General features: G+C 37.0%; 1 protein-coding gene across 1 annotated transcript in view; it reads right to left on the minus strand.

The window, feature by feature from the left end:
- gbe1b (glucan (1,4-alpha-), branching enzyme 1b) overlaps positions 1–23,136 on the minus strand; it is a 159,808-nt gene that overhangs the window by 14,577 nt on the left and 122,095 nt on the right. The window contains exon 15 of the mRNA XM_038294400.1: positions 6,025–6,142. Within this exon, the coding sequence (XP_038150328.1) occupies positions 6,025–6,142 (118 nt within the window). The remainder of the gene's footprint in view (positions 1–6,024; positions 6,143–23,136) is intronic.

Below are 23,136 nucleotides of genomic sequence, written 5' to 3' on the forward strand. Positions count from 1 at the left end.
CTGAGGGGTATACAGTAAAATGGAATGAGAGTACAGTCCCCTGAAGTGCTCCTGAGCTGTCAACTAACCAGCTGGACACACAACCTTTCAGTCTCACAAACAGTGGTCTGTTTGTCAGCTAGTCTTTAATCAGGGCTATTGTGGATGCCTTCTGTAGCCATCAAGGCTTTCTGACAAAGCACAAGAGGGTGAATAGAGTTAAATGCACTGGAGAAATAAATAATACGATTCTCTAAGTTCTATCTACCTTGTCTAAATTGTGGTTTGTTTAAGCAGGTGTATGATAGCATCATCAACTAAAAATAAAGCTTAGCAAACTGTTGCTTGTTTATTAATTTAGGTTGGCCAACAGGAATCTTTCTAGGAGCTTCTTGATAGATGATGTCAGGGCAACAGGAACTGATGGCTGTATTTCATTATTACTGGAACAAAATAGGCGGTCTCCCATAACACGCAAACCATCTCCTGGGTCAGACTAACGGGGTAGAGGTGTTGTAGAATCCCTCAGAGCTGCTCCTCACAGTCCTTCAGAACTCTGAGTCAAACGCCATCAAAACCCTTTTAATGCAGCTCAGTTTTTCCATTTGTCTCTTTGCCTGCCTTCTAGAGACAAACAGGTGAACGGGGAAGCCTAAGTGAGCAGTGCTACCTTCTGATTTGGTTGAAACACAAACACTAAAGCAGGTGTTAATAGTAGAAGAGTAATTTAGGAGAGTAATGATGTTTTTGAATAGCCTGGGTGCCATTCCGAACTTAGTCCCGCCCACAAGGTTTGAGGTCGGGAAGTTCGGTCTGGCTCTGCTCCATAGTAGCGCGAGTATGATCGCCCACCCTCTGGCGATCCAATCAAATTGTCAGGGCGGGCTTTATACGATGATGGACAGATAAGCAACAGTAACGTAATCAACCACGTGACCAAAGCGCGCTTGGGTGACAACAACAATGGCTGCCGCCGGAGAGTTGAGGTGAGTAGATTCTGCTATTAGGTCTGTTCTAGAAGATATCGACAGCAAATTAATTTTAAAAGAGGAACAGAGAAATGCGATCAAGGCTCATCTTCTTATTCTAGGCGCGCAACTGCACGCTTTGATTTTTGTTGACAACAACAATGCATCGATTAACATACGTCACGCACTCCGTGGCCCTTATTGGTTGTAGGTCTATCCAATTGAGTGCAGAGGCATTTTTTTTCCTGGTCCGTTCGAAACACGCCCCATAATCACAGCTCTATGGAGCAGTATCAGACTCATATTCTGACTAGAATTGAGTAGGACAACGTCAGGCTAGTTTTTGAAGAATATACATGTTGAAATATATTCTTGATCATTCCACCTTTTTTTTCACTGTAACTGCACTACAAACCTTAAAGTTCTTAAATAACAGAGTTTAATGACAGCTTGTAGTCGTCTGTCTTTTCCTCCTATCGCTTACACAACGTTGTGTTCAAGAGTATAACATACAGATAAACATTCTCTACGTGTTCCGGCATAAAACAACAGCATATATTTGGAATATTTGGATGCAATATACACATTTCTTAATTTCTGTTTGCAAATGCATCTTCATACATTATACCCTAAGCATTACTTTAAACCATTTGGACCTACTAACAAAAAGAATTGGGAATTAATGGATTAATTATTTTGACGTCCAAATGCAAGGATGGATTCAGTTTCTTTTTTAATCTAGTAACCTTTGCTACAATAAATTATTCCATTGCATCTATTCAGCATAACAAGAGTGAAAAGTAACATAGAAATCTAATGACTAATGAAGTTAACTTTAATTCTATCCAACAACTTGTATTCAGCTTTAAGTGAAAATTAAACAGGCAACCAAACTAAGTTAATTTACCAGATTGTGTTTTACCATTATCAAAAATTGTATTACAAAGGTGAAAAAAATAAACGAATAAAGAAGAAAAGTAGAACTCTTAATCATTTTCCTGACAACTGCGCTACCATGTTGCATCACTCCGAGCAGTGATGTAACAGCGTTCGTTGGCTGTATAGCTCGGAGTTGAATACATTGGTATGTATTTAACATCGCTTTATTAAAAATAACTATGTTTCTTTTCCTTTATAGGGTTATATTTTTCATGTTTGTAATAGAATTACTGATAATAGTAAGGCACAATATCATAAATTAAGTTAGTTTGGTTGACTGTTTCATTTCCACTTTAATGAGGAATTTCCATTAATCACCAGATTATAAGAGGTTGGGCCGTTACATGAAATTAAAAAGTACACGATTCCCTGGAACTGTGCTTGTGTAGCTCTGACTGAGATATACCCTTGGTCTATTTTGATCAAACATATGCAGCAATTTGGCATAAATATCGCGAGTCAGACAGGAAAAGTCAGGGTGGCAATAACACATCTGGTTTGGGTAAAATACAAAGAAAAATCTCAGAATCACAAGAAAAGCCATCCGGGTTTGCCCTGTTTAGAAGCACACAGGGTGTATAAAGCAAGCAGGGCAGGTCTCTGATATATATCAATAAAACATTTCAAGAGTGTATTTTACCCATTTTTAGCTGAGGGGAACAGAAAACCCTTTAAGTGAACTAGCAATTCTTTTTGAGCTATATTTAAAAAAAAGAAAAAAAAAAACATGTTCAACGACAATGATGATTATGAGTGATAGAGTGGGAAACGTGTAGTTATGCCCTCCTCTCCATATGGAATGAAGATAGGACTGCAACAACAAAATGATACAATTTTGATTTGCTGCAAGTAAAAACCTTTAGCGGTTTATGTAACAAGCGTTAAACCGGTTTGTTTCCTTGTTTTTTTTAGATATAAATGAAATGTCATGCTTTAGTAGAACTATTTTGTGGTCAAAAAGAAAAAGCACAAACAAGAAAGTCTATCTCATTGGGTTTAAGTTGCCAACCCCTCCTACATCTTCGTAGCTAAAGCTTCATCAGAGTGTTGTTCCTCCCGGACTCTTACTATGTTCCTTGTCTCTACTCAACCAGTCCGGCAGAAAACCACCATATTGAGCCTGGTTCTGCCAGAGGTTTCTTCCCAACTGGGAGTTTTTCCTCTCCACTGTCGCTCCATGCTTGCCCATCATGGACAGGTTCTCTGAACCTGTGTTATCCAACTGGACTTCCATCTTCCAGGTCCCTGAGTGAAGCTCTAGCATCAGCTCATGCAGTCCACTGGGTCTCCCCATAAAGCTCAGCATACCGTCTCGCTAACCAGCAGTCTATAGACCGACCAACTTCATCTATCTCCACTCCACCACCAGTTTCAGAACTGGGGGTAAACAGCCCTATTCTTTGCTCCTGTTCATGCATATCTATTAAAATTAAGCGCTATGTTTCCTGCCGAGGTCTGAGCGCCAAAGACAAAATAATTCTATCAATGAATTTCTCCTAATTGTCTTTTCCCTTCATGTGAGTTTTCCAGATTGAAATCACCTTACCTTTCTTTTATGTAAATTGGATTAAACATAAAAGGACCCAAAAATTGTATATTTGGTTGTCATGGGAGATAACATGCCAGAGTTTCTTAAGCATCACAAAATAAGACGAAAATCATTTGATCATATGAGCCTGAAGAGGTTTTCATGATGGAGGGCCAGCAGCTCATTGTTCCAGGTAGCTTACATCTCTACACGGTTCTGTACAGGTTTAAAGGCATGAACATGAAAAGGTAAGTTCTGATGCCATGAATAATGCATATTGTTTGCTTAGGGGGGAAGGAGGTAGTCGTGTATCGGATTCCCACGACACCGAATAACTTCAAGATAACTGCCAAGCTTGTGCAGAAGAAAATGCAGAGAAGGCAAATATAATATTCACAAACAAAACTTAAGGCATTGGATATTCCATACAATACTTTCCATCCCCCTGATAGTAGGATCTAGCCTTGATGCATGTAGCCATATTTGATCATTTCTTTATGTTGAATTAGAAGCTTTAGAGGAAGCCAGTAAATTATGGGGCTGTTGTTAAGAGGAAAGTCCCAGGCTAGGCAGATAGTGGCACTTTGCCAAGAAAGCAGCCCCTTTTCATGCCAGCACACTTAAACCTCATTAGAACGGCTTTAAAACATTCCCTCACTACAAACCCCATTTCAGACCAATTAAACAGATTTGAGAAATCAAACATTCAACATAAAACAAGTAGAAAACATCAACACGTGGACAGCTATTTTATCAGACTTTGTTTCTGCTGCCAGCACTTACAAAATTACTTTGCAATGGTAAAACTGAACGAGTAAAATAGTTAAGAGACGCATATCCACCCGGTGTGGGTGGGGTGAATGCAAACATGTTTGAGCAACTAAAGGAAAGGCAATTCTCTCCAACAGAAAGAAACACTGTCAAGAAAGCTGGATAATGTAGGCAGATTTCCTGCAGTCAAAATTCAAAATTCTGCCTTCAACGGCGTAAAAATAAACCACATCATTAAAAGGTATTCTGATTTGCTGAGCAAAAGAAGAAAAAGAAACAACAATGAATATCAATGACAGCACTGCTCATTATTGCTGCTGTGAATTTCTTCTGAAAAGTTTAAAACCATCTATCTTCAAGATACAACAATCACATTAAAAGTTGAACGTGTAAGATGTCAGGGTAGTATATATTTCTATATATAAAACGCTTCACCAAGTGTCACTGTGTGAAGTAGTATTAATATTGTGACAGTCTTCAGAAAAAAAGTTATATATTCTGGTGTCAATGTGATATTCATCTGATGACTAATGAATGGGTAGATAGATCTGTCAGAAACTGTTGGATAGAAGATAAGCAAACGTGTTAAGATGCTCAACATACTGAGTTAAAAAATAAAAACAGTCTGCCTTTTCATCCCAATGTTGCTTTAAGGGTTTTGTTTTTAAAACCTCTGGAAATATACAGTAAAGGTGATGGTGGCGATCTGCATTCGTGACGCTCATGATCTCAGCATGATTAATACTATTAACTGGGACTTTTCTATGGGACCATCTCTTTATAGGTTCTTTGCATTGTGTAGGGTTTTCATATGAAATACCAACTCAAAGCAGCACATGTTTCTACAGTACGGAGAAACACACAGTGGTCTTAAGACGTTTTTAGGTTTTAAAACTTATCTAAATCACATATCACTGTTCATAAAGCAGTAATCCATCTGAATTAAGCCAACCCTGCGAACTTGAACCTAATCTGAAATTGGAATTGCTTTTACCTGGAGCATTGTTTTATTCAAATAAAAAGAGGAAGATTTTATGTACATTTTCTAGATTAAATATGTAAAGGTTAAAAAGTAACAATGGGTACCTTTAATAAATCATTAGTTAAATATTCTTGCACAAAGAGCCATTTACTAATAAGCCATCAAAGATAAAGAGAAATGATTTTTTAATTAATGTAATTACTATATATAATATATATATATATATATATATATATATATATATATATATATATATATATATATATATATATATATATATATATATATATATATTAAGGTTTATGAATATTTTCACAAAGTATTGTAGACATGATAAAAAAATTGTAAAGCTGAGAATAAGAAAAAAAGGAAAACGACAGACTTATACACACAAAGACCTTGAATTTGAAAGCAAAAGATGCCTGTCCTTTGTAAAATAATATTAAATGTTTTTCTAGCCAATTTTGGAGCTGTCTCATTACCGCCCACAACTCATTTTGATGTGTTTCAGCGGTGACCAACTCCTTAAAAGAAGCCCACATGTGTTTATTGCTTTGTCGGACAATAGTGTCTGTCAACAGCACACTCCATCCTCATTTAGTATGCATGCTGACATTTTTGAGCATGCTTAATTTTGCCTCTTCTTCGGTGTGAATATACAACACCCTCCAAATCATGCTTGAATTAGTATGCAGAATACAATGTTGATACAGAATTGGTTATGAGAAAAGTGGCCTAGACTCAACAACAGCAGCCCTGAATTTGTAATTGTAGTGTGCTGCAAAGCTAGGACTCTGTGACATTCAACAAAAAGGGTGACCTCAGATGTGCCAAAGTGTGGTGTTGGAAATATTTACCAGCATGGAGTTGGAGCGTCCATTCAAGGGTTGGGGCTCAGTGAAGAAATCAGTGTTGTGGTCGAGCCGTCCGTGCCCTCCATACTGAAGCATGTCTGAATCCAGCTTGATTTTGTATCTGACACAGATCTGGGTTAAAGTGCAATAACGGTGGGAAACTAGCTTAAGAGCTTGAAGACAAAAGAAGATAAGAAAGGAAAGGTTTTATCAGCGGTGCAGACTTGGTTTAACAGTGCTCAGGTGGAAAATACTTCCAGAAATCCTCAGATCCATTAGCATTTATCTCCTCCTCATAAACTGAAATGTACCAGAGAGGAACCAACGCACTAAGAAAATGGTGACCAAAATAAAATCACTAATTCAGCTTTGGTTTAAGCATACAGCTTATTTTATTTAGAGGCTGGATATATAAACAATGCTGAATTCAAGCATGTGGCAACAGATGCTTACCTGTTTTTTATAATTTACCATAAAAAACGAAATCAAAATAGGACATGTTGAAACTACATAAAAATTGTTATTGAATCAGAACACCTATGCGCATTTATAATTATTTCAGTATACATTAAGAAAAAATTCACAATAAATCAAAATTTATGTAGCTGAATACTGCTTTTAAATAAAGCTCTGTGATGTAGAACGATTCCACTGCTGAAGACAGTTTAGATGAGCAATTAAAATGGTAAGAAAAAAAAAAAAAAAACTGTTCATGGCTGCATCACCACATGTTAGCAGGCTCGGACTGCCCGGTGGGCGGGTCCTAATTTCAGCGTACGAGGGCCGGCCCTCCTTAAATCATATTGGCCCCAACGCTTACTCTCCAGCCAAAGCACCTACCTGTGACAATAAGTAACTCAAGGAGCTCAAGAAGTAATACAATGTTAACTACTTAAATGATGCATGCAGTATATATAGTACTTCCTTGTCATGCACATCCTTGTGAAGGTTGGCATATGGTGTAAATTTTCTATTTCTTCAAACTGTAAAATCCTGTTGCTTCAAACTGTAAATTCCTTGCAACAAACAAATTTATAATAAAACTAAAATACTTTCTTTAAACCAAACTACGATATTTGTGTTAGAATATTTAGCAAAAATATGTTCCGGTGCATGATGGGGTTTTGCATCTAAAGGCTAACGTTTCCCATCTTTACCTGCATTGTTACAAGGTTGGGATGTTTCCCAATCTGGCAGTTTAGGATGGTGGTTTTTTTCTTTAAATTTATGGCCTAAGAGATTAATAGACTTTGGCTCAAATTGGGCGAGATTTCATATATCCAGGCGGTTTATGAACATTTTTTGGGTTGGAAAACGTGAGTCAGTGACATTTGGCAACCCTGCCAGTTGGGGGTCCATAAGTGGGACGGTGTAGATGGAAAAATGCCAGGGCCGAAATCGTTCCTCGTCTGAGCCTGCACGTTAGTATTCTACAAAAACACACTTATGAATATATGTATGAAAATAATCACATTTAATACAATATAAATCAAGATGGCACCACATTTTTTTACATTTGAGAAGAAAAATGCTACACATCTATAAAGAATATTCAAAAACTCATTTGTTAAGAAGCACAAAGGGTTATAAAGATATTATATATTGACTCAGTTTTCTTAGCATGTTTAAAATGTTTTTGTATAACTGGCCTTTTTATTTGGCTTGCATTATTTCTTACATTAGAAGATTTAAACTATTAAAGGGATATTTATTCAAAAAAGGTGAAGTCATCAATATGATTTAGGCTGACATCGTCTAAATAAGTTTTGTTTTGTAGAGCTAAACACCATAAACCTTTCCTATAATAGCCCATATAGTAAAAACCCTGATATAACTGTAGGCTCTGTCGAATTAAATGTTTTTTTTTTTTTTTTTATTTACATGATACACAGTTTAAGTTGAATATTTATACAGGTTTGGAGCTGTGAATAACTGGCCTTTTTATTTGGTTTGCATCATTTTTAACATGAAAAGATTGATGAATAAAGGAATATTTATTCAAAAAGGTGAAGATTTGTTCACCTGTCATCCATATGGTTTAGGCTGACATGGTCTAAAATAGCATTGTTTTGTAATTTTTTATTTTTTTTATTACATGATGATCTATACACAGTTTAAGTTGAATATTTAACTCTATTGTGTCAGATACAGGTTTGGAGCTGTAAAACTTTGTAGATATAATATAGCAGAATAATGAGGGAAAAAAAATGCAATGGCTTTGATCAGGTGCTGAGAAGCTTTATGTTCTGTATGTAAGGAAGGGGGAGGAAGGCAATCCCACGTCCTGTCACTTTTTTTCTTGCTATACTGTCTCTGCTCTGCGCATCTGAATGAGAATGCAGAGATACTGAGGAGCAGAGCGATGGCAGCTCCCACTATAAAGTTTCCATGATTTGTGTGTATTCTGAAAAAGGGACCACAATAAAAAAAAAAAAAGACACTGCATGGAATATGTAAATCATGCCATATGCTGTGTTGGAGGATCTGCAATGTAGCTACCTTTCTTAGGAGCAGCCAAATCTGCCCTTCAGCTGGCTAATAAAACCTAGCTGGAAGAGCTATTTTCCAAGGACATTTTCAGAAAACCCTTTTTAACATGAGAGGGCTTGACATAAGTGTAGCACACATCTTCTGTTTTAAGAGGGGGAAAAAATGAGTGTAAGAGCCAGGGAAAGGGCTGGTATTAATGTTGGAGAAAATATATAGAAGATTAAAGAGCTAAAATGCTAAAAAAGTGCAGCAAAACAAACAGTCAAACACATATTTCTTACCTAAAATCTTCTGAACATGAATACTTTGATCTTACTCCATCTGTTTAGTTACTATTTCCTCTCCCCCTACAATATAACGTAGAACACAATGAAGATGCAGAAAGCATCATTTTCTTTATTTTATAACTTTTCTTGTTACAAACATGCAGGAGACAGGTGAACAGAACTCTTACCGCCCCCGTCAGGGATATCACATGAGGAAGCTGTGCCAGCGCAGCTTTGCTGTGCAAAAAGGACATCTGGCAATGGTATCCTAATTGCTTGATTGACTTTATTTAATCATCTAGTTGCATCTGGAATCAAAGTAAATAGGTTGCACAGACAGAAAAACAAACCTCTGAAAGTGTGTTTTGAGCAAGTTGGCTGGTTTGACCCCTGGAATTGTGACTATGTTACACAGATGAGAAGAGTAGTAACCGTGCAGCGCTCACAGCCACAGGACAGGGAGGAGCACCTCGCCTCTGCTCCCAGAGAGCACAGCAACCTTAGGCAGGCAGACGCCATGTGGTGCCTTGAAGTAGCTATTTACCTAACCCAGAGTTATATCAGCTGTGAGCACCGCAGCAGTGGGTACAAGGTCGGAGAGACCGGGGGAGAGAAGCAGGATACCAAACCTGCTGCTACCCAATCCCAGCACAGCTTAAGCCCACAACCCAGCAGCCCTGGCTGACAGGCGGGGTACAAGCTCCTGGCAGCAGAACCACCCACCACAAATCAGCAGCACAAAGGCCTCATTTTTTATTTTTATTTTTTTTCAAAATCACTTGTATTATTTAGCTAAGTTATCATGGTCATATTATAAATATAGATGTTAACTGAGTGGATACAAGCATTCCATTTACAAATAAATCTAAATAAGAACTGAGGATTTTAATTTGCTTCCATGCAGACATGGGCAATGTGGAGTCAACAAGTCATCTCCATGTCATGTATTTAATCTACCCAGCCAATTAACCAGGTGAGTCCAATCTGCACAGGTTAATTCACGGTGAAGATTGGACTCACCTGCTTCAGGGGCTGGGTAGAACAAATACATGACATGGAGATGACTTGTTGACTCCACATTGCCCATGTCTGCTTCCATGCAACTTGCATCAGTAGCTACGCATGAAAAAATTTCGGATCTGATCTAAATATCGGTTGATCGGAAATTCAAAATCCGTTTAAATGATCTGATCATGACGTGTGTATACATGTACCAAGCGTTCAATCAGATGAAATAATTTAAGCAAAACTATTCTAATTTTCCAGAAACGCTTTAGTAGTAGAAGATTCTGCCTGCTATGTAAACAACCTATATTTGTCCATTCATCCTCAACTTTAGCTACTCTTGCTGCCTGCCCCGCACATTTTTATTGAGTTCTTAAGTTGTGTCTGTTGATTTAGTTTTGACCCTGATCGTCCTTTGTCATATTGTTCTATCCATACCTTTGGTTTTGGTGGTGATTTTAGTTCGGTGAGTGTCTCAGTGATAACTAACACTCCTTCATTATACATTTAGAGCCACAAGGACCAAAAGCTAGGGGATGATGATTCGTAGTAAAGGAAAAAGCTACATGGAAGCCAATCAGGATACCGATCTGCAAAAATGTCCTCTCTCTTTCAAAATGAGATTCTTTCCGATCGGACCGAATCGGATTGCACTTCAGTCTGACATGTTTACATGAAATCTTTCTGATCTTGACATTGAGTTGATTACATAATCTTTTAGGTGAAATATTCACAAAAATACTATACCATTAATTTCACCAGTATGTATATTTTTCACCAACACATATTGTTGTCAGATAAACAAAGGGTCAGAAAACCTAATGTTTATGTGAAATTATTGACGATATGGGCCAAAAGTACATAACAGGTCAGACTGATTCCCTGTGTGTTCAGATCATTTTTTCTATCCCTGCTTGTATTATTTTTCAAAGAATCAGCATCACAAGAGCAATACTGTTAAAAGATAGTTGAGTGTTTGCTCTCTAAAGTTTTGGGTACACATGAATACAACAATGGATTACTGGCTCTCCAGTTCTTTGCAGGCACTGCACTAACCACTGCGTTTTATCTACAGTACCACGTTCTGTTTTTGGGGTTGTTCTCAGCTACTCGTCAAACTATGTCCATTTGCCCACAGTTAAAGTCACTCAGATTCCTACACTAGTCCATTTCCCCTGCTTTCAACACATCAGATTAAAAAAAACTGAGTGTTCACTCACCGCAAAGTATATCCCTCCCCCTTGTCAGGGGCCACTGTAATAAAATAATCAACGTTATTCACACTAGCTGTCAGTAGTTTTAATATCGAGACCAACTCACATCTATGTCTGGACGTATGTGTGTATCAGTGTGTGTCAGTTTCACAGAGAGTCCTGGAAATGAGGCATAGTTACAGTAATTTAGAGTTCCCCATCAAACCCCTCTACAAGGACTGAGAACCAACACAAATTGGTAGTTGGAAGGGTTTGAGCGATTACGTCTTTGTTAGTGGCTACAGATGGCTGCAGAGACAGTTTGCAGTTCAGCTGTAAAGCTCTGTGATCAATACAGCCAGTGTGAATAAAGAGGTAGATTAAAGAACACAATCAGTTTTACCCAATGACCAAAGAGAAAAGTAGGCAGACCAAAAGCTTGAAGATTAGAGTCATTGATGACCCGAAAACAATCATGCCATGACCACTATTTCAGCTCCAGCTACCACTTAGTTCCTCTATAAGCTCATTGTTACCTTTTTTCTAGCTATATTGAAGCAATAAGTTGCTGCTGTGGGTAAACAAGAGTTAAGTGAGCTCTGTGCACACATCTAAAGAACGTGGCATGGCCTTGTAAGTTTTGTAAATGCCATGTCTAGTCTTTTCAGAGTCAATTTTAGCATGCATTCTGATTTAAGCCACATCAGTGAGAAACAAATTAGTGTTAGGGGGAAAAAACACAAACAAGAGACAGGTTATGAAAAAGTAAAATGAATACATTTTCTACAGTGACTGACTTCTGCACTCAGCATCTCAAAATGCTTGAAATACAGCACGCATCAAGCTGCCAACTGCATTTGTACAATGTAAGCAGATTTGACATTCACTGAATGAGATTTTATCCAGAAATGGAAGAATGCAAAGTTTAAGTACATGTATTAAATTTCCACAGCAAAACATTTTTGCCTTTTTCAATACAATATACATATTTTTTTTTTTAGACTTGGATCCCTGGCTGATAAAGTGTTTTGTTCAAACCAATCTTTGCCAGCAAGACCATTCAAGTTCAACTGAAATTTGGTCTTCTTTAGATAAAAAAACAAAACAAACAAAAGCAAACTATAATATTAACACTGTCTGCTGTGGTGAAAAAATCTAAGGTGATGTGGCATTTTCTCAATAAATCTCCATCAAGTCCATCCAGCAGTGTACCTTCAACCTTCATTTGATCACTTTTCTAATTGGATAAAAGCAAATATTTCCAGCTAAAGAGTGACATTTATACTTCTTTGTTTCCACAGTTTGAACTTTTATACTATCCCTCTGACTGTAGCAGTAGCCATTTTCCTGTGCTGATATTCGAAAAAATACATCTGCCTTAAAGAAATTAAGACAGGGCCTGCCGGGTAAAATCATATTGGTACCTCAAGACAAAAGCCAGTTTTATATTTCATAATAAAACGTCGTCCGAGGCCTTTGACAGAATTATACATTTCTATATCAAGTACTTAAAGATTAAGGACCAAATAAAGCAGTTAAATGCAGAAAAAAACAAAAACTCTTCCATTTTTTTTTTATCCTTGCTGTTTGTGTGTAGTAGTCTCACTGGGATCATAACCTTTAAATAACTAGGTAAAGTTGTTGTCTTTAACCAACCTTATTTTTAGTTTTCACTGAACCACTGGTACAAGTAAAGCAGAAAAAAAAAAACTTAAGGGAATTGAGACTGGGCTGAAGAACACATCATTGGAGTTTTTGTCTATCTGCTATCTAGAGGACCTAGAAACATTCCTGGTTTGCTAGATCAATTAGAGCTCTTTGGCTTCTGCACTTGATACAAGCTTAACATGAATAAAACAAAAATTCTTACATTCAATTATAGCCCATTCAAAAGCATATTGGAACATAATCTGGCTTGGAAAATGACAAAAGTGAAATTTCTTGGGGTTTTCTTAATAAAGAAATAGATGTACTGCATGAAGCTAATTAAATAAGAAATTGGGAATATTTCCATTGGTGAGCGGTCCTTCTCAAGAAATGGGTTCTTGAATAGAGACCATTATAATGAATGTTCTTCTCTGGCTCCGTTACCTAGTCATGTTGTCCATACAGATAGCAAAAAAAAAAAACTGTTCAGAATATGATGGTAAAGTTCTTTTTGTTAAATGGAACCATAGGAGAGGCTAGCTCTGCCCAACTTTAAGGTATTTTTCTATTCTACACAAATGAGGCCCATGTTTAGCTGGTACAACAGAGATTATATGGCCCAATGGAAAAACAAAGAGCGATCTTTAGAAGGAAGAGAAACCTAAGAAATGCAGAAAAATTATTCTTGGTGGAGAGAAAGGGGATTACAACCTCACAGGCTGAAATTAAAATGGGAGACCGAACTTGGATTAAATATTTCTGATGATCATTGGCCCCTAGCATGGCCAGCTTGACCGACTGACTTAGAAGGGGTGTCATTGAGTCTAAACCTTAAGGGTCTCTGGTCTAAAATAGATCGGACCAGTCACATCCCTGAAGGCAGACCGATAATGCAGCATTGCTTCTCTGACTTTAAAATCTCTGGCTGCTCTAAAAGATTAACTTTTTATAAAGAAATGTTTGTGTTACATTTCGAGAGTTATCGGATCGGTTCTAAACTTCTTCCCCCAACTTCTTAAGACCCACCTTTGAAATTGGGCCCTTTTCCATGCTAATATACTGTGTATATGGTGTAAGTAGGTCTGAATGGATAGGCTAATTAGTCACATATCTGGAAATCTCAGCCGACAAGTACTTTGTCACATGTTTGAAGATTATACTGTTAAAATAACTTACGATTCTTTGTTAAAGTCATTATAAATTAGGGCTGAATACCATCTGCACCAAAGAGATATTGAAAATAACGTGGAGCTTTAAATGTTGATCATCCCCTTAGTTGTTGGTTTAGCCTAACATTAGAACATTTTTGGGAAGATGCTAAACTTTTTCTGGTCCTGGGCTATGATATCTCAAAGGTTTGTTTGTTTCTGTATTCTGGAAGCGAAATTTCCAAAAACAAGACAAATATTTACTGAATATTTTGTTGGCAGCTTTAAAAAGAAAAAAGCAATCACGAAAAAATGGAATAAGTCGGATCTAAAACGCAAGGAAAATGGCTGAGAATTCTGAATGAAATACATATGATGGAACAAATGACTCAAAAGTTAAGAACTCAATAACACAAGTTCTTAACTTTCAAAGTAAGATTATACAAAAGTTTTATCTATTCTATTTAAAAATTAAAATCATGCACAATGTGCCCTAAACCTAAAAGTAACTTTAAACATCAATAAGATACTGTATAAATACAGTTTTTAACCTCTGATAAGAAATTTAATAGAGCTTCACTATATCCAAGGTGGGTTATATAACGATGAAAACAGTCATAAAAAAGCACAACCACCTCCATCAAGGCCAAGCACAAGTTCATCTGCATTATAGCTGCAATAACAGAGGCTTTCTGCTGTACTAACTTGTCAGTTAAAGCCTACAGATTCAGCTCTGCAGCTATGGCGTTTCCTTTTCATCTTTTATCAGTTATCCCCATAAATCCTATTTATCTGAAACACAAAGTACTATTCTGTCTCGAGGTTTCCTTATATATAATTATGTTATTAAAAACTATATATACTCTATCAGTTTGAATTTAGGCAAGGTTAAAAATCTTAATCTGATTAAGGAATAATACCTTCGAATGTGGACTTAGAGGCCAACTTTCATATTTTAGAGCCAGAAACCATAAAAAGCAAAAACAAACAACAATATATTCTAAAGTGTAGAATCAATCAACCATTTCCTTTGGTCTTTAAATCGGATATTATTTTTTTACACACATTTTTATTAACAGAAACATGTTGTTTTAGTTTGTTTCTTTACACGGCCTTAAAAGCAGATGTTAATTTCTGATTAATGATGATGTAACATTTTTAACAAAGCCATATGGACACCTATTACTCTCTGATATTATTAAGTCACAACAGATATTTTTTTTAAACCACATTTTGATATTGGGAAATCATACTTAGTGAATGTGTAGTCATTTACTAATCACAAAGGAGAAAAGATTCAGTATGCAATATTGCTAAAAAAAAATATTTATGGACCGTGGGGTGAAGAGAAGGAACTTTAAGGATTTAAAGGGGAAAAAAAAAAACACATTTAAGGGGTGAAAACAAAAAGAGTTTACACCAAGGTTGAGATTACAGCTTGAACAGGGAGTAAACAGCCAGACCAGTAACAATTATGGGTGTTTGTAGGCATATAGTTAATCAGGCAAGGCAGTATTTTCTTTGGTCAATGTTCATCTACAAACGAAAAAAATGCTAAATTTATCCTGCATATTTACCTAAAATACTTAACTGTGTCAATGTTTGGTATTAGGTATTATATAATACCTAATAACTTCCTAATTAACTTTTTTTTTTAAATTACAACCCTCCGAGGCAGCTTAAGCTTGAAATAACTTTCAACTCAAACATCTTCAGAAACCAAATAAAGTTTAATGGTATCACCATACTGACTTTATAAAAGAATTCTCCTGACCTTTTCAATTGTGCTTGTCTGATATGCTGATGACTGTCAGATTTATTTTGTTTGTACAAAATAACACAATATAGTCACTCATGCATTGCCTGAATGACAATGACAGAAAGCATGGCTCTCTCTTAATTTCCGTGGTCTATACAAGAACAAGACAGAAGTTATGTTATTTGGTCTGAGGTGCCGTCAGGTTCACTGTCAGTTTATCTCATAGACTGCGTCACTACATCTGAGGTTAAACATTGAATTGCATCTTAAATTTGAGAAACAGATCAGCAGTGTAGGTCAGAAAAGTTTAATCAACTTTGTGAAACAGCCAAAGTGAAGCCAAGACCTGGAGAAATTAGTCCACGCTTTTATCACGGTTCTTCTGAACTACTGTAACGCACTCTATGCTTGTATTGGTGAGGTGTCTGTGCTCGTCTGCAGCTTGTGCCGAACTCGGCTGCTTGCTTGATAACTCACATCTGCAGACATGGGCATATTTCCCCTAACCTGGCATCCTTTCACTGGCTCCCTGTTCATTTTAAGCATCTTATTCGTTTTCAAATGTTTGAACAACCTTGCATCACCATTTCTATCTGAGCTGCTTCAGCCTTACTGTCCTCTTCGATCACATAGATGTGCTGATAGGCTGCTTTGAGCCATCCCTAAAACTAGGCTGAAGCTCAGAGTGGACAGAGCATTTTCTGTAGCGGCTCCTACATTGTGTCTGACTGGCCTCATGTTTTTAAATCTCTTAAAAAAAAAAAAACATTTTTATTCCTTGGCTTTTGACACATATCTAGTTTTGTATAGTAGTACTCTTGTTGTGAATCTGGTTATGATGTCTATTATAATCGTATTTATTTTTTACCTATTTTATGTACCGCACTTTGCTTACCCCTGCAATTGTTTTAATTTAGTTTGTTTAAGAATTTTTTAATTTATGAGCTCAAACTGGAACAGGAGAGTTGGGCATCAAAGAAGTATATTCAAGTGGGCCCCTGAGGACCAGGTCTTGGGCTCTGGTCCTCAGGGGCCTGCTTTCCTACATGTTTTCCCTACTTCAGTGCACCTGAATCAAATGACCATATTTCCTTCTCAGCAGACTCCAAGGGCTGGAGAGGTCTGTTAATCACTGTTTTATTTAAGTAGGGTGTATGTGGAGGTAGGGGAAACGCCTAAAACATCCTGTAGAGCGGGCCCAGGAGACTGAGGTTGAAGACCTATGGACTATTTGCTATGTGCTGATGCCTAGTTTGAGTTATCACTATGCGACATTTTGTTACATAAGCATTTCACAACTATAGTCCTTCAGAACCGTCTTCTGAACAGGTGAGCTGCTGTGTAAGACCACAGTGATAGGAAATATATTACTTTAAACATGACATATGCCCTTTTTCTCTTATGTTGCAACTTAGGTGCACAAGGCAGAATTATTGTAGATTCTTCCTTTATTAGCATCACTGCTCCCAACAAAATCCATGTCACTTATTTGCTTGACGGAAATTGGATAAATTTATTTTTTCTGCAACAGGTACTTTTTTATTTATGCAGTTATACATGCACATTTTACAGAATTCCAACCAACCTACGCTGATAAACATTTTATTTAATCCTAGCATTTTCAATACATTTATTCTATTCTAAGCTTTCCCTTACTGCTACTGTTATATCTAAACTTCTCCATTGTAGCACAATAAATGATCATATTTTGTTCTAAAACACTTTGCTAAATTTGCAGAAAAAGATCCACTAACGATTTATACAAATATTTTATTCCGTTTAGACTGTTTTTATGGTCACCCAGTGTCGCTTCTAGACACTAAAAGTGCTTTTGTTGTTGCCGCTAGGGCAATTATTGTAAAAGTGCAGTCATATTTATACATTTAAGACCAGTCTGCCGCAAGCAAAGTTTAGAAAGAAAAAGGAACACATTGTACCTTTACTAGCCTTATCTAAAATGATAATATTTATATATTCCAGTGCTTATTTTGATCTAATTTCTTGTGAGAAAGTGATCCCCCATCCACAGTTGAATTATTCTGTGTGGCAGCTCAGGAAAAGCTCAGACAGAAAGGAAGAATGATAACCTGACACAATCACAACTGCCTATTGGCACAGTGTAAATCAAAGAGCAATCTGCCCCTACAGGTACAGCTTTCATGATGGAATCCAGCTGGGATTTCAAATACACTAACAGACAGATAAAGACCGCTGTCTGAAGATTGTGTCCACCATGAGATGGAGAGAAAATAAATAACATTGATGGGCGAGATGGCACTAAAAATCCGACGGCCACTGCATTTTAATGACCGATATATTTCGATGAAGGGCTTTGCGTAACTTGTTTTACTCCTTTCCCTCACAGAAAAAAATATAAAGAAAAAGAGACACATCGAAAAAGCTTTTAAGAAACTACAAAAGGGTCAAATGGCAACTGAATGTGTCACTATGGATTGATCCCGATGGATCAAGAGCTTAATAATAATAATAATAAATAATAATAAGTGAACTTTAGTGATCTCACATTGGAGAAATTTACCTCTGGATTTAACCCATCCCATTGGAGAGCAGTTGGCTGTCATCGTGGGGCGCCCAGGGAGCAGTGTGGGGTTAAGGGTATTTGCTCAGCGAGCCATAGTGGCGGTCTGTCGGAGTGGGGCTCGGACTAAGAACCTCAGGATTCCAAGCTCTATGCCCTAACCACTAGACCGCCCCGCCTCCAACTCAAAGTAAAAAATTGTTAGCTTCTGTAGCTTCCAATATCAAGTGAAAAAAGTATTATATACTGTAAGATCTTTTAGAAAAGAGACGAGTTACAAGCTGACAACCTGCAGCAGCTTGTCTGCACAGGGCGTCTTTACTCAAACTTTCTTCCTTTCTTCTGCAGCCTGCATTGTGCTTTGAGTTCCCTGTTTTACAGTGACTGGACCTTGTTTTAAAATAATAAAATACTGAATATACCGTTTTTGGTTTTAAATACTGTTAATACATATTTGGGATTACTAAAAGGGGTTTTATTTTAAAAAAAATTTTAAGGTAGACATGAGATGATTACAAAAAAAAAAAAAAAACACCAGCTGTGTCTAAGAATGTTTTATTAGTTAAGAATACTCCATGTCAAACTTTACTTTTCTATACATTGGGTTTTCGCTATGTTTAAATCCAAGAGAGTCCAATCTGCCACAAATATTGATTGGAATAAACACTTTATTGTGCTTCCATACATTGAAATAGCAGGAAGTTATGATTTTTTTTTTCAGTTTGAGTTTCATGAGATATTCAGACTGTGTCACTTTTTGTTATTTTATTTTTTTAACATTTGTGTATGAGTATAACAACACTAATTTTGCCTAGATGCTCCAAAGCAGATGCAGAATATAGCTTTTTTTTAGTGGCTAATATCTGACCAGACATGGTATTCCTGCAGTTTGTATTTTGTTTGTCTGTCTTTATCACTTTATTTTTTTACCGAGTAAGAAATTTTACACAGTCCCAACTCGCATCTGTTGGAGTATCTGGAGAGGAAGCTATATTCTAGGGTGATGGCAACAATGACGTCCAACCTCAAAGACTTGTAGCTTGTCATCAAAGGTAAAAAGTTTAAATAGCAGCAGAAACACCCAAAAGCACAAAAAGCTACAGTAGTAAGCAATTTAACAATACAGTAAGCTATACACTTTTTTACAAATTTCTTTTTTTAATTTTTTTAAATGTGACCATCTCATTGAGTATCAGAAACCACCTTTTAGGTTAAATCATAAATAATTTTAGCTCAAACTGCCAGAAAAATAAATATTTAGGGGTTTAAGTTTAGGTAAAGTGGCGCCTTTAAAACTGGCTTAGACTTACTTCATTAGCGAAACTCAGGCTGACAGCACAGACCTCACTTTAATGAGAAATATCATGACAATTCAGTATGTTGAGATGTTATTAAAACTAGAGTTAAAAAGCATTAAAATAAACCTCTCATTGCAGTGGCATTATCTCAAACTTAACGATTTGCTGCAGTTCCTATTAATTTACTTCCCTTACTATCCTGAAAACCGTACTGTAGCTATATAAACTTGAGTTCTTCTACTTTTTAAAAATGCATTCCTGTTTTTTATGTTTAGTTTCCACACAGGAAGCAGGCAGAAAGAGAACGGGTGGGGAAGCATGCAGTAAAGGTTCTAGGTTTTAGAGCTTATCCCTGGCAGGAAGCATAAATAACTTAAAGGCTCTGTATAAGTGCTGCCCACGCTTTCTCCTCTAAAGTTGTAGTTGTTTTACTTTTTTTCCAATGATTGAACAGATTAGGTGATCATTAAAATGCTTTCAATGATTGCTCAGACTGCAGATATCTTTGATTGATTTCTATTATAGAAATTAACACACTTCATAACATTTGTTTTTTGCTTTGAGTGTTGCAAAGACAAATGAGCTCAAGTCACTCATGTATACACAATGCAACAACGATCAAAGGCTTGTAGTAAAACGAAGCACTTTAAATCAAGACACAGAGGGGGAAAAATGGGTTTATGTTGTATAACTTTTGGTAATATATATATAAAGGATATTAAAACAATTGTTTCTTAATTTTGGATTAAAGGATGTGTTTATCTCACAGTTCTGGTGGGTAATTTGTAACTACGATAGAGGATGATTGTATTTTAGAAATCCCCCCCCCCCCCACATTTTTAAAGAGCGTGCCAAAAATATGAGGGGTACTGTTTAAGCAAAAAGTTCTTGTACACATCAAACATCCTTCCGCCTGGCAACAGCATGCTTACTTATCGAAAGTAATTACTACGGAAGCTACACAGGTGGGAAATAACACCTGGAGACCTGTGTTAAAACGCAGGAAGCATCCAACATGTGACAGAAAGCAACAAAAGGAATTTCAGTGATGTCTTTTTTTTTTTTTGCAGTCTGGAGGGACACTTTGGTATAATATGATACTTGCTACATTGCCGAAGGAAGCATCATTCCTTGGTGGATCAATTTTCAGTGGTGCACAGCATGGTCAGCCTCATCGAGCCATTATAATAGTTCTAGATATGGCTGCAGCGCAGAGCTCCACTGTGACACCCTGACCCTCACGCAGGTAGAAGAAAGTTTAAGTATATGACAGCTGAATGTAATGAAAAAGCACTTTTGGACTCTTTGAGCTTGTCTTGTTTACCTCCTCTGCCTCAGAGTGGCACTTTCATCTGTCTTCTCCTCTAATTGGATCCTCTGCACACATTCCCATCGGAGGATCTGCATCTCCTCATACACGCAGCACATTTACCTTGCTCACACACACAGCACATTTGCCTTTATGTGTTTACCGCCTCTCTGTATAATGACAGCCAGAGCTTTGCCCTCACATTTATTTGCATTTCTTCTCAACCCACACCCAGTGTCTGAGGCCTCTCCTTAAACATCAAAAGAAGCACCAGGAGGAAAATATGTGGTTCCATATAAATGAAAATAAATCCTCAAAAACGATGTTAGAGACACTGTGCAGCTTGGCTATTAGCGCTTTGCCCAAGACTCACCCCCCTCGACATCTAGCTAAAAACATGAGGCAAAAAGTACAATTATCTCACATCAAACAAACTCACAACAAAAGCATCAACCAATGCTTTGCAAAAAGTATTAATATGCACAAACACCAGAGTGTTTCATTGAGATTGTATGTGACAGACCATCAGAAAGTAGTGTATAATTGTGTAGTAGAAGGGAAGTAGTAGAAGCATCCTCCTTCCTATTAGGTCTGACCAGCTTCTATGACCCAGTTGAGGAGAAAACTCACACAGCATGTTTGCTGCTTTACACACACGGCTTGTAGGAAACTGAAAAACTGACTTATTTTGGCATTCCTTCAGCAAACGCCGTTTTCTCTCTCCTTATAGAACAAACAAGTGCACAACTAAATGTTGCTCTTTCCCACCTGAGCTGTGGATCTCTACAGTTCCTCTAGTGTTACGTAACATTTACTTAAGCAACCACTTAATATTAAATGCTTTTCTTCTCCAACATGCATCATTTTCCTTCCATATCCCAACAATGGTTAACTAGAAATTTCTGCTGATATATATCACATACAGCCCATACAGGAAACGGATGTTTGAATCTCTAATGTAAAAAATGCGAACGCTTCCAAATATAATGAATATATATATTATAACATTTAATCTTTTAATACTTTATCCAGGGTTTATACAGGAATGAATAACTCGAATTTAGTGCTTTTTAATGCTCTCAGAAATTATTTTAATGCCACGAACAGGTACCCGTCGACAGGCTGCAGCCATGTCCCGAATTCCTCGTTTTCCAGCCACTTTTGTTGAAATTTGCCTTTCCTCCCCCATTGCCTACCTTTTTCTCCGACTCAAGCTTCTTTTCTGAACATACAGCTTTGCGATCAACCGGAAGCAGTTCCATGCAAATATATCATGATATAATATGTCTGACGAAACTGTTTTTATAAAAAAAAATTTTAAGAAAGCATTTTAAATGCCACAATAAACACATTAAATTAATTTTAATGCCAATTAAGGCCTTAATTTAAAAAATAATAATTTAATGACTTCTGCAACAGCTTTTTTCCCCGCTGCCATCAGACTGTTGAACAGTTGAAATTCTAATCAAGACACGTATAAAGACACAGCATCACACTTGTAAACATCAGATTTGCCCTACATGGCAAATTTTCAAATCCCTTCAAATAGAACTCAACTCAATGTTTCTGTAAATAGAAATGTTAATTTCACCGTTGTAAGCTGCTCATTCACTGCTGAAACACTGTATGCATTAAATTTCGTTTTGTGCACACTGCTTATACAAAATTACAAAAAAGTTAGTCTAAATCTAAATCTTTTACTTTTTATTTTTCATATGTATTTAAATGTATTTGAATGGTTTTGTTATGACACAATTATAAAGGGAAAACGATACTTTAACTCACAACATCATTAGAAAATGTTAGGATTTTAGCAGCTAGCATTCAAAGGCAAACAAACTTGGAATAGACTCATATTCATTATCTCTGTATTTTAATGGCAGCCAAAGCAGCACAGCCTCATGTCCACATGGGAGACGGATGGTGTGAGCTACAGTCAGCCTCATAAGGGAACCATGTCCACGATGAAAAATACAGATCTGTCAGCTCCCTGTCCCCCTTCACGTCCCTGATCACTACGCCTGCTGCAATCACAACTGGGGGACTCATTAAATTCCAGACAACCAATGTTGCTAAACAGAGTCTTTCTGAATCACTGGGCTCTGATATTATTTCTCTCTAACAGCATAACAACAATACAGAAAACAACCAACTCATATTCCCTCTCAACAATTACGACACAAAAGTGCCAGCCTCAGAGAGGGAAAAAAGTCATTAAAACTGTGGGTCTTTACAAGTCTCGTTTATTTTTAACAGGGCTCACGCAGAGTGCTTAAATCTCTGATCCACTTCCCAGCCTTAGAATCTTCTCAGGGGACATTTTTAGTACCCTAAAATGTCTTTTACCCCCGACAAAATGTAGAAGTTTAATTAAGAGACGAGTCAAGCCCATCAAATCATCAAGAGCGAATCTGAAGATTAAAGGAGAGCGTGATGCAAATCTGACAAAGGAGCAAAACAA

The sequence above is a fragment of the Cyprinodon tularosa genome, unplaced genomic scaffold (assembly GCF_016077235.1).
Source record: "Cyprinodon tularosa strain WSP-4 unplaced genomic scaffold, ASM1607723v1 ctg34, whole genome shotgun sequence".
Classification (NCBI taxonomy): domain Eukaryota; kingdom Metazoa; phylum Chordata; class Actinopteri; order Cyprinodontiformes; family Cyprinodontidae; genus Cyprinodon; species Cyprinodon tularosa.